At 41.6% G+C, this 11,336-nt stretch overlaps 1 protein-coding gene across 1 annotated transcript; it reads left to right on the top strand.

Annotated features, from left to right (window-relative positions):
* Positions 1 to 11,012, top strand: CCDC62 (coiled-coil domain containing 62). The gene is made up of 11 exons (XM_074887455.1): positions 1 to 160; positions 719 to 795; positions 921 to 1,087; positions 1,836 to 1,934; positions 2,259 to 2,430; positions 2,516 to 2,617; positions 3,737 to 3,825; positions 4,740 to 4,840; positions 5,734 to 5,935; positions 6,370 to 6,501; positions 8,135 to 11,012. The coding sequence occupies exons 1-11, from the start codon at positions 141 to 143 to the stop codon at positions 8,219 to 8,221; spliced, it is 1,248 nt and encodes a 415-aa protein (XP_074743556.1). The 5' UTR covers positions 1 to 140; the 3' UTR covers positions 8,222 to 11,012.
* The last annotated feature ends 324 nt before the right edge of the window (positions 11,013 to 11,336 follow it).

The following is an 11,336-nucleotide window of genomic DNA, read 5'->3' as shown; positions in this document are numbered from 1 at the left end:
TTCCAGGCCGCTGCAGCCCCGCCGGCGGGGGCGGGACTCGAACCCTTAGCCCCAACTCTGCGGGGGTTGGGGGGCGTGTTCGCTGTCCGGGGGGCGGAGCTTCTGCCCTCAACGGCCGGCGGCGGTGGGGGGGCGCCATTATGTCCGCCGGCGAGCACCGGTGGGTCTAGCGGGGGGCGCGGAGCGCCGGGGCTGAGGGGAGGGGGATGAGGCGGCCCCACCGTGCGGGAGGGCGGCGGGGGGGACCTGCGGGCCTGCCCCGGGAGCGGGCGGGGCTGGGGGGCCGCTCGCCCGAGCTGGTGGGAGCTCAGGGCCCCCCCTCGGGCCTCGTCGCCCGCGCAGGGCCGGTTCTCAGCGCTTGTCCCTGCTGCGGGGCTGCCGGCCCGGCTGCGGGCTGGGTGGGAGTCAGGGGCTGCCTCCGCGCTGCACCCTACAGGCACCAGTATTTACCAGTACCCACCAGTGCCTGGGGCATTCCGGTCCCCAGGCCCCGATGAGTTCATCACATACACTGAGTTCATCAGGTACAGTTAACTGGCAGAGCGCTATTAAATTACTTACTGTACCGCTAACGGTTTCAGTCAAGGACCACAGGTGGTACGACAAGCATGAGGAACTTCTTGGGATGGTCTCCAGTTATAATATAAAAATATTTTAAATTAAAACCTTGAGTTTACTATCAGAGAATTTCTCACTGCTTCTTAATGTTGTTTGACAGCCATAGTGCGGAGGTCACCAGAGTTCACATTCCGTCTGACCTGGGTAGCAAGAGGATCCTGCTTCAGAGTATGCAACGTGAGCATCCATTTCTGAATTGCACAATTTTAAAACACTGGCTTAAATTATTTCTGAGATTTAAAAAATTACATGACAGTATTTGAGCTGTTTTCTTACGGATACCTTGTCTCCTTTCTTTTCAGGTGAGCTGAACAAGAAAAATGAAATTATAAAATTACTGATCAAAAGGTTAAAGTTAGTAGCATCTCGGCAGAATGGCAGTAAGACAACACTTGAAAATGCACCACAGAAGGTTAAAGAGCCGTCTCAAAAAGTAACAGAGGGAACTGTTTGCCGTCAGGCTCTGGAGGTAGGAGTTGAGTAATGGTCTGATTTTGCAGTCGATGCACATACAGAATGCCAGTGGCATTTGTGAGTTTCACTAGTGAATAAATATTTCATATTAAGGCTCCTGACTTGCATTTGTCTTTTAGTACAGCAGTGTTAGATAAAGATATAGCTCTGATTCGTTGGGAAAAAAAAAAAAAGGGGGCAAAAACGCTTTCCTAAGCTAGGATTTGGAGTTTGCTTAGTTTTGGGGAACATTGCTCAGAACCAGCTTGCCTCCAAAAATGTCAGGCACTGTGATTGCAAAGGCAGTGCTGGCCCCCAGAACAGTATTGGTACTTGGTTAGGAAGTTCCAGAAGGTTTTATTTCCAGCTTTGATTACTGTCATGAGCTGTAACATTCTGAAACCGGTTTAAGGATATGAAAATAATTGATATTCAAGGGTTCTAGATTTTTTTTTTAAAGTGATTTAGCAATGATGTGTTTATTGGGATTTTTCCCCTGTATGCAATAAAGTAGTATTCTGCGTTTTCATCTGTCTAATTGGCTTAAGCAGAATATTAAGACCCTTGATCGCAAGCAAGTTTAGTTGTAACAAATTGGAGAACAATTTTTACTCCAGTCCTCTTTTCTCCAGATCCTCACAGCTTGCTCAGAATCCCACACTGACATTCATGATGTTTAAATAAAGTTGTGCACACATTTACTGGAAAAACAGTAACTTTGAGTCACTGAAGTAGTAGCTGGCACTCTTATTTCTGTTCGCTAGGGGGAAGATCAAAGACACTGCTTAGTTTTGGAACAGTCTGCTAAAACGGGCCAGCTGCAAGGGAGGGAACAGGAGCTTCTTACTATGCTTAAGCAGAAGGTAAGTTCTGTCTTCTCATCCGGCACTAAATGTGGTCAAACTGCAGTGCAGTTGTTGGTGACTGTACCGCAGTGGTTTAGTCACTGTTGATCTCACTGCTTGTTTATTCTTAGGCTTGTTTGCGAAGGGGAAAGTGGTCAACAAACAAGAAACTGCTTTATTTTCATAAACAAGCTTGTTTCTTGATTTTTGGGTTTTTTCCTCAAGAGCTTAGAAGAACATCTTTGAAGTAGCTATAACTACTGCAGTAAGATGTACTGTTGTTTTGTCAAAATCCATACATGAAGATAAAACAATAAGAATACATTCTGTTTCATATTTCAGGAGAAGCTTATACTTGAAACAACTGATCGCCTTGTGAAGTTTATATCTAAATTAAAAAAGCTGGGAAGTGCATTGCATGCAGCAAAGACAAATGAATTGAGCCTCAAAAAAGAAAATAATGACCTTAAACTGAGACTGAAAGAACTAATACTTGAAACAAATAAGCTGGAAGGTAAATATTTATACTGGGCACTAATTCAGTGCAGACCAGCATGATTCCTTTTCATTCTGGGAAATACTACCTTTTTGTTTTAAAGGTGACCTCTGTGAAAAGATAAAAGACAATAGTAAGCAGCAGGAAGAAATCATTCACCTCAAACAAGAAAAAGTCTGCCTGAGGAATGAGCTTGTGCTTACTGGTAAGTGTGAGCAGTTGGATTTTCGTGCCTTAGCTGTCAACAGCTCAGGCTTCTCGACAGCAACAGTTCACTAATACCTGTGGAGGAGGCAGCTCCTTATCTACCTTTCTTGCAGTTTAATAAAGGTATATGCCTTTGTGTGTCGTTCATCTATGAAAGCATTATCTAGGGCTTCTGCAGGGACAGTTTATAAAATCCTGTAAAAGCACAAAGTTCACTAGTATGGTTATACATGGAGGAGTGAATGGCTCAGGGAATTCTTGAAAATTTTTGAGACTTTCATGTCTCCTGTGGTATTAATACAATAAATGAGGGTGGCAGTCTCCCTTCTGACGTAAGTTGCCTAGAAAAGGGTGACCTACTGAAAAGAAGCCACATGCAAAACCTAAAACTTAGGCCCTATGAAATTACCAGCCCATTCGCTCTCTCCAGTGTTTGTATGGAAGGAGTATGTTTACAAATCCACTTTTTCTCTTGTTTAACTGAGGGGTTTGGTTTAGATGGTTTAATATGCAGGACATGGTAAACTGCACCCTGCTATCTGTTGACAGCTTCGCTTTGGTTTTGGGTAGAGAGAAACTATTGCAGTAGGAAAGGCAGGTTGATTGTGGCTGCCGTGTTCTTACAGACAAGCAATATACCTTGAAAGATGAGGTGACCAAAGATGCCCTCTGCTGTCAAATTATTTACTTGCCTGTCACTTTTTCTTTGCCATTACCTTTACCAAATATTGATCCCATGTCTCATTATTTTAAGAACAATAGTAATGGGACGTATTTCCCAGCACTTCCCTGTACGAGGCATGAATTAGAATTAATTGCTGAATTTCCTTTCTGTGGAAGAATGTTAACATGAAAAAGTAAAATAAATCAGCAGAATATGGCTGCTGGTAAAATAAAGCTAGGTGCTGGTGAAAAGACTGAGGAAAATACTTGATCTGTTGTCTTATGGTTTTTGTGCTCTTTTTATTTGGAGGGGAAGCAGATCCTGTTGACCTTAAGAAAATGGTTTTGTTTTGGTTAGGTACTTGTTTCTACTGCTACAGACATATGCGTTAACAAATGTACTTGCATTGTGTCTATTCACTTTAATTAAAAAATTGTATATGTTTTGAAACAGTTGAGAAAGCAAAGAGAAAGGATCAGCTTCTTCAGTTAGCCAAGTCTGAACAAGCACAGAATGACATAGAACTATCAAGTTTGAGAGAGGTACAACCCTAATTTTGTTTCTGCTCTGAGCTTATGAAGGCATAGAGCTGCATGGGACAGTATAAAAAAATTGTATATAGATATTATTTAAGAAAAAAATAAAATTTGCTGTTTCTGCCTTGCTGGGATTCCTATAGAATGTTGATTTTTAATTTTTTTTTTAATTAAAACCCCATAGTACAGATCCTTGTATTTATACGTGCTTTTAACCTTTTTTGTATAGTTGTATTTACTCGGTCCTACAATGAGTACGTAGCAGTAAAGTGGGGGCACCCTCGTCAGCGGGTGTGTACAAGCAGAGCGCTGGGCTGGAGCAGTCGTGTGAAGGGCAGTGGGAGCGGGGCGGGCTGCCTCGCACCCCTGCCCCAGGTGAACTCGCACAGCGTAGAGGGGCACGGTGTACTGCAAGATCTCTTTTTCAGGAGAGACTTCAAACCAGTGTTTCACCTGCACTCGTGAGGTTCTCAAGGCGTGTTGGATTTTTTTTATTGCAAATACTTGAACAGGGTCTTCTCTTCTACATTAGCTTTACAAAAAACCTCCTGCAGTGAAAGCCAAATACCATGATCATCATTCCGTGTCCTGTAATTCTGCATAACTTTGAACAACATAATAACAACATGTATTAAATATCAAATAACAATGGTATTGTATTTATGATTCAATGTGGTTCTGTTTTAGACCACTGCAGTCTTCTAATAGAAATACTGTTTATTGCCACAAAACATAGTTTTCCTAAATACATACAGAGATGGCCTTTAGATTTGGAAGACTTTGACAATAGTTTGACTCCAGGTATTGGTTCATAAAAATGTTTTAAGGTTATTTTTGGAAGACAAGCAATGTGTCAGTACCTGATGACAACGTTCCCGCACTCCAGACTTTCACTAATGTGCATTGCTATCTTTAAACAGATCTGTAGAAGACAGCGGCGTGACTTGCAGCTTCTTCAAGGCAATTTGGAGAGCTCTCAGGAATTAAGGCAAAAACATGAAAAAGCGGCACATGAAAGGAGGTAACTTTTTTCTTCTTCTTTTTTTTTTTTTTTTAGTAGTTTATTCCCAGAGAGAGACTTCACTGTTCAGCCACAACTAACATCTTAAAAGAGATGTGTACCATGTCAAGATGGTTTTCCCGGACTCAACCACAAACATCCAGTGAAGTTGTCAGATACCTTTTTTTTTACTTGGACAGGAGACACCATGAGTATCATTCACCAAATAAAGCATCGTATGCAGGCTGGACAGTTAATGATTTTTTAAAAAATTGAATACTCTGGTGGTAGGGGTGTTAATCTGGCCTACTACTACTTTTGTTTAAAAATCAAAGTTTATTTTGCTTTCAGATTAGGAAATTGGTACACACCCTGGAGGTTCAGACAGATTCACCACGCTATATAAAACACGAGGGAACTCGCAGACTGATTTTGGAAAGTAACAGCCAAATCTGGGCAGACTTTTGTTGGGTTTTGGCAGGATACAGCTGCCTGTTGGTATCTAAACTACCACAGAACCATGGCTGCAGCCTCTGGTTAATGTATAGCTTTAACCTTAGTACAGTTATGTACACTCTTTAAATGTAGTATTTCTGACTGTTTTCTTTATCGTGCCATTGTAGCATAGGTATGGCATTCTCTGCCCCTGAAAGTAACTGCAAGACAGACACGGTTAGGACTGAGGGCACCCACGAGATATGCGAGGAGCATCAAACTGTTATCCTCAGAGGATAAAACTGATCTATAGAAGCTGTTAAACATGGGAACCACTCTGAGGAGCAGAGTAATTTCACATGCTTGATGGTTTTCTTGGCTCCGGGCCCATAATTCTTTATGTTGTCTCATGATCTTCCTTTGAAAGTTTAAAAAGGGTGATGATACTATTTCTGTCAATGTCTTAATTTTTTTAACAGTGAAGAAAATGTGGATCTGAACTCTTTTCACTGGGATTCTCCCAGTTTGACATCCTTGACACAGAAAGGAGACAGGCCTCAAAGATGTGAGCGATTTTCTGATGAGGACCCTGATCTGGAGATCATTAACCTTTCAGTGACGAAGCCAACTAAAAGATGCTGCAGTGCTACCGTGGACCAAGCCAATATTTTATTGCAGAAGGTACTTCATTAATTTTAAGGGGAATTGTGGTGGATGGTAGGAAAGCCAATGTCTGCTGGCATGGGAGGACTAGGAACTCAAATGAGGAGACAGCAAGCTTAAAACACAGGTGATAAAATATTTTTTCAAAATAATTCCTTGTTGTCTCAATATGTCTTGGACAACATAAATATAAGTGAGTTAAAAAAAATATATAAGCTTTTGAAATTAAAGGCTTTAGGGTGATGGATGCTGGCTAATTGGTAATTCCAGTAACGCACAAAGACCTCTGTGTTTATTTGATCAGCATTTAGACAGTCTGGAGCAGTGTTATGTTATAGTATTTTGACTGAGACATTTCAAAATGAAAGTGATTATTTTTGGTATGTTATAAACCTTTGATGTATTCCAGAAATATCATTTCATAACTCTGGCTCGGTTTCTGTCTCCTCCAGGACATCAGTTCCCCCATAAGTAAGCTGCAGCACGCGTTGGCCGAGTTGCGACAGATGGCTCCTGATCTGGAGCTTAGCACTCTCCTCCACGCGAGCCCTCGCCGCAGTCTCAACAGCAACAACGTTAATACGGTATGTATTGCTCTGCCATGACTAGATCTGGTGGTCAGGAATAGTGATTGTGAACATCCTTTCCCTTATGCTTGACTTGCGCCATGACATTGTAAACAACATCCTCCTCATGCTTTTGCTGAAAATTCCTGCATGCCTTAGCACGAAGTACTTGAATTTTTTATAGGATTCTTTATGACTCCTCAAGGTCATGACAGGATTTGACTTTTGCATGTGTCTAAGCAGATGGAAGGAAGAGTCAATTTGGAACAGGCTGTAGGAGGTCTAGAAAAAAGCGAACACAAGTATGACTTACATTCAGAACTGGTTTGTTACGCTAGGTATATTTGTGGAAAGCAGGACAGTATAGGAAATAGGTGATCTATAGAATAGTCTTGTATATGAATTTAAACCAGACTCTCAGTTTAAATAACTTCAGAGTTCTTGTGGGCTAATAGTTTCAGTTCCTTCATTGAAGGGTCAGAGAACATACTCGATGGTCGAAGAAAATAACCTGTATATAGCTGTCATGGCAATTTATTTTAGGAGCATGAACATTGGTAGGGAGTTTCTGTCTTTAGTACGTGGGCAATAGGATTAATTGGAGAAGGGGTCACTTGTTTGTTTTCATAAATATCCTTAGGAATTTCTACCTTGTTTGACAAGGAGATTGTGCCACTTATCACTAGAAGTGAGTAGACTTATGCTGATCCATATCATAAAGGGAGAATTTAGGCTTTTGGTTTTAAAGCAGACTGCTAATGAGAAGGCTGCGTGCTGAAACCTCAGCTTTTTCCTGAAAGGTATTACCTCTAAAAATATTGCAGTCCTTTTATCCTTAAATGAACTCGACCAGAACGATGTTACTGTAGGTAACAGGCAAAGCATTTTTGATAACATTCAGAACCATAAAACCTTAGCTGTGCTGGGACTGACTGACAGTATAAAGGTTGTGTGCCAGTGTTTGCATAAACTGAAAGGATATTTTGTTTAGAAGTTCATCTGCAGGATTTCATTCAGCGTGAAAGACAGCAGCAGTGTAGTCTTTTGCAAAGACTGTCTTGTAGAGGGATTCCTGAAAAGCTCTCTACAAAACAGTGGTTGCTTGTGGCTCTTGCCCAGCCCCATCAGCTGTCTGGCTTCTGCTTACTGGTTGGCACGTCAGAGCTCGGCTAAACCGGCTGTCCTTTATTAGCAAGCATGACTCTGCTTTATAACCTGAGACTGCTTGGATACTGAGCTTGGAAACTGGCTTCTCATTCAGCACGGTTGCTGTAGTGGGTAGAAAATAAAGCAGGCTCATGTTTATTGGCAGGGGTAGCTTCTGAACCACATCTGTAGAACTCTGATCTACTTTCAGAGCAGTTCTGGGCAAAAACTTGTCAAGTGTGTTTTAGTTAATCTAGGCTGGCCAACTAATCTGTCCTTAAAACCAGGTTTACCTGAGGCTGTTTTAAACTGCGCTTTAAAACATAATATATATCAAATATAACCCTTAGCATTTAATCAGTAAGAATTTGTGCGTGTTGGATTCTGTGCTCTGCTTGGGGGAGGGAGGAGAAGAGGGAATTGAAAAGTGTATCCTTGCTGCTCGCCAGTTTGAACCTGGCAGCTCTGTAATTTTTATTACCTGGGTTCTTTGATTTCCATGTAGTGTTTTTGCACATACAACACAGACAACAGGACTTGCAAAAGATCTTCAGAGATCCCAGTTATCTGCTGCAAAAGAAAGAGATACTAAGCTTCCATTCTCTTCCCTATGATGTTCTGTGAGTATGAAGGTGTTTTTGACTTGATTTTTTTTTTTTTTGGTTGGGTTTTTTGTTCCCCTCGTTATAAGTGCATCTGCAATATTCATGCAAGTTACGGACTTCTGAGATGAGCTGGCACAAGATTCTAAGTGCACTGATCTGAATGCATTTCCAATAAAACTTGTGAGTACTGTAGCAGCAGACAGATATTAAGGCAGCAAGTAATTCCTTTAGTCAAATAATTAAGCTTTTCTCAAGCATGCTCCTCATCCTCTGGGCAGTCAGAGGTCGCAGCTCCTTCCCAAGTACCTGCACACCACTTATTGTCGTTAAATCCTTCTGTGCATTACAGATAACAGGATCAAGGATATGAACATTGTTGAATAAGAGACTGGGAAGTGTTTTTCAGTGCCACGGCCAAGGGTACTGGCCAAGGGCCGTTTTAGCATATTGTTTCTGGGCTCAGAGCTCCAAAAGTAGAATGTATTGAATAGAGCTGTTCCAGAATGTGAAAAGCAGCCTTGCCCATAGCAGATTGTTTTTTCTTTTTGAATCAGGAAATTTCTCACTCTCTGATTATTTGTTCTACTAATGTGAATTGGATGCTTGCAATAGGCACCATGTTGTCTGGGTCTGAGGACAAAAGAGTAACCAGATATGGTTAAAATACCAAACACCATGTGAAACTGAGTAAGAGCTAGCAACAATGGGGGGGAAAATTGACAAAAAAAGAAATCTTCCAGCGCTGACACGACACAAGCGCCTGTCTGCAAAGGGAAGTTACCACACAGCAAGCTGGAGCGTGAAGCTGTGTGGTACTGGATTTCTCATCCTGACCAGCTGGGATCCCCGGGGAGCTGGTGCTCAGTTCTTCTCTCTCGGCGCATTCAAACTGCGGTCCCTGAACTGTTTCTCCTGCGTGGAGCCAAATCCGCTGTGCCCCTGGGGAGTGGTGTTGGTTTGTAGCACCCTCGTGTTCTGCTGTTTCTGCATTAAGTCTGGAGACACTAAGTCGTCTTTCAAAATAAGTTGGGTCTGCTTAGTGCACGCTAATGGGGCTCTCACTGGCAATGGATGCTGAGTAGCTGGAATGCTGAACCTTACTCTGCTGTGATGTTCCTGTGTAGAGAGGTCTTCTTTTCCTAAAAAGAGCCCTAAGGTAAAAGAAGCTGGAGGTTTTATAGATCGAAGCCAGCACTGTGACTCGCATCCTGAAACTACTGATGTTAAAAAGTTTCAGGAGCAAATCCCCAAAATTGCTGAGCACCATGCTGATACAGCAGAGCGGTAAGCGTACGCTTAGCCTACAGAAATAATCTCGTTTGCTTCAAGTGAGAAAGAACTGGTGGAACAAAAGTACCCACAATTCACTGTAGATGCATGACAAGAATTAGTGACTGTGCAAGTCACTGGCTGCTGCATAATTCTTATTTTCTTTGTTTATTAAAAGGCACTGAATCACTGTGATCAGTTAAATCCAAAGAAGCTTTTGCAGAGTTGATAGTGGGTCCAGAAATAACTGTTTGTGAAATGTTGTGTGGAGAAGTAATTGAATTGATTTTGGCTGCATTTGTTTATTTTTTTAATTGCTTTGAAATCATTTGAAGGCAGGTGCACTGATAAACATTAGGTTAATTTCCTAACTAGCTGCCAATGATTTAGCCCTTTTCAGCAGTCAGTTGTTTTTCCTTTAGGGAGACATTGGGTGGGGGAGAGTTGAAGAACAAAGGAGGAAAGCAATGAGTAAAAGGATATATTCGGTTTTGGACACCATAGCGTGTGCCACTGCTCATAAACTATGACTCAGTGGCTGGCTGAGGGCACAAGGATCACTCCTTTTTGCAAAACAAACTGGAAAGATTTTATTTCATAACACTCCAGTGGTGTCCCTGAGACTGTTGTCTTTCTGTGAAGTGCTTTGTTTACCTTTCTCCTCTTCATATTTTTAGTCAATGTTTTTATTCTGTTTGTAGTGTGAAAATTTATAGAGTAAATTGACACCTATGTGATTGCTTAATATATTTTAGAGGAAATTTTCCCATCTTTTAATACAAATCTTTAATTTTCTGCAGTAGATGAAGAAGATTCCAATACAGAATTAATTTTGAGAACTGAAGACCATCAACCTGTCAGCTACAATGGAAAGTTACCCTATTTTTTTCCATGGTTCTGAGTGTTTGAAAGACTCACAAGTGGCAAAAAGATGTGACTATGCAGGCATATATATTTTTGTCTTGAAAAAAACCATAGATTTATGTCAAGATTAACAAAACTGTTTTTATAACTGAGAGTTCAGGTTAGATAGTAGTTTGTTTTTTAAGAATCTTAAGTGTGTAATTGTTATGACATAGGAACTATTTTTCTTTTTTTTTTATGGTGGCTCAAAAATATTTATAGAGTATGACACAGCCAAGCATTCATTTTTTTGTTAGGTTATTGTTTTTCCTCTTGCCGTGTAGACTGAGATGAATAATGTTTATAGGAAGTTCCCAGTTAGTGTTGTAACCAGGAACTGCCTCCTACACGGTCAGAATGGAAGAGCTGTCACCCACAAGATGGGCAAAACGACGCTTCCCCCGTCAGGAGCCGCTTCTAACAAAAGCAGGTAACAAGAGCAGGTGTGTATGGGCTCTGTTAGCCCGGCATGGCAGCAGCCAAGCATAATGTGACCGACTTTTTAGCATTTAAACTGGTTTTATCTTTGACTTTTGGGTAAGACATGTTCTGTTATCACAGTTTGAACTTATTTTTTCATTAAAAGATCAAATAAGCTAATAGGGTGATACCTTCGCTGTATCTTTCTTGCTTATTTAACACACCATCCATCACATTTACTTAATTTATGATGTTTCTCTGGGACATAGGACACGATCTGCTGGAGACACGAGTGGGCCGCTCTGTCACGAGCGGTTTGCGGGTGGTTTGGGACTCCCCCCGTGCCCAGTCCACGCTGCTGAGCGCTGTGCCAGCATTCTCCCTGAGTGGGGGCAGCGGAGGGGTGGGAGTCTGGCTCTGTCCACCGCCACGAATTAATTGCAGTGAAATACAACACTTGCACCACGGATTCTGAAATACAACACTTTCACCAGTGTTAACTCTTTCATA

The sequence above is a fragment of the Strix uralensis genome, chromosome 17 (assembly GCF_047716275.1).
Source record: "Strix uralensis isolate ZFMK-TIS-50842 chromosome 17, bStrUra1, whole genome shotgun sequence".
Lineage (NCBI taxonomy): Eukaryota > Metazoa > Chordata > Aves > Strigiformes > Strigidae > Strix > Strix uralensis.
The sequence above is the reverse complement of the archived record's forward strand: the minus strand, read 5'-3'. Positions and strand labels throughout refer to the sequence as shown.

Bases quoted from the DNA above. Each gene is read 5' to 3' on its own strand.
- CCDC62 (XM_074887455.1), top strand. From the start codon at position 141: ATGTCCGCCGGCGAGCACCG. The intron at 1,088-1,835 runs GTAGGAGTTGAG...TCTGTTCGCTAG, and splicing joins TTTGCCGTCAGGCTCTGGAG to GGGGAAGATCAAAGACACTG. The intron at 2,618-3,736 runs GTAAGTGTGAGC...GTTTTGAAACAG, and splicing joins GAATGAGCTTGTGCTTACTG to TTGAGAAAGCAAAGAGAAAG.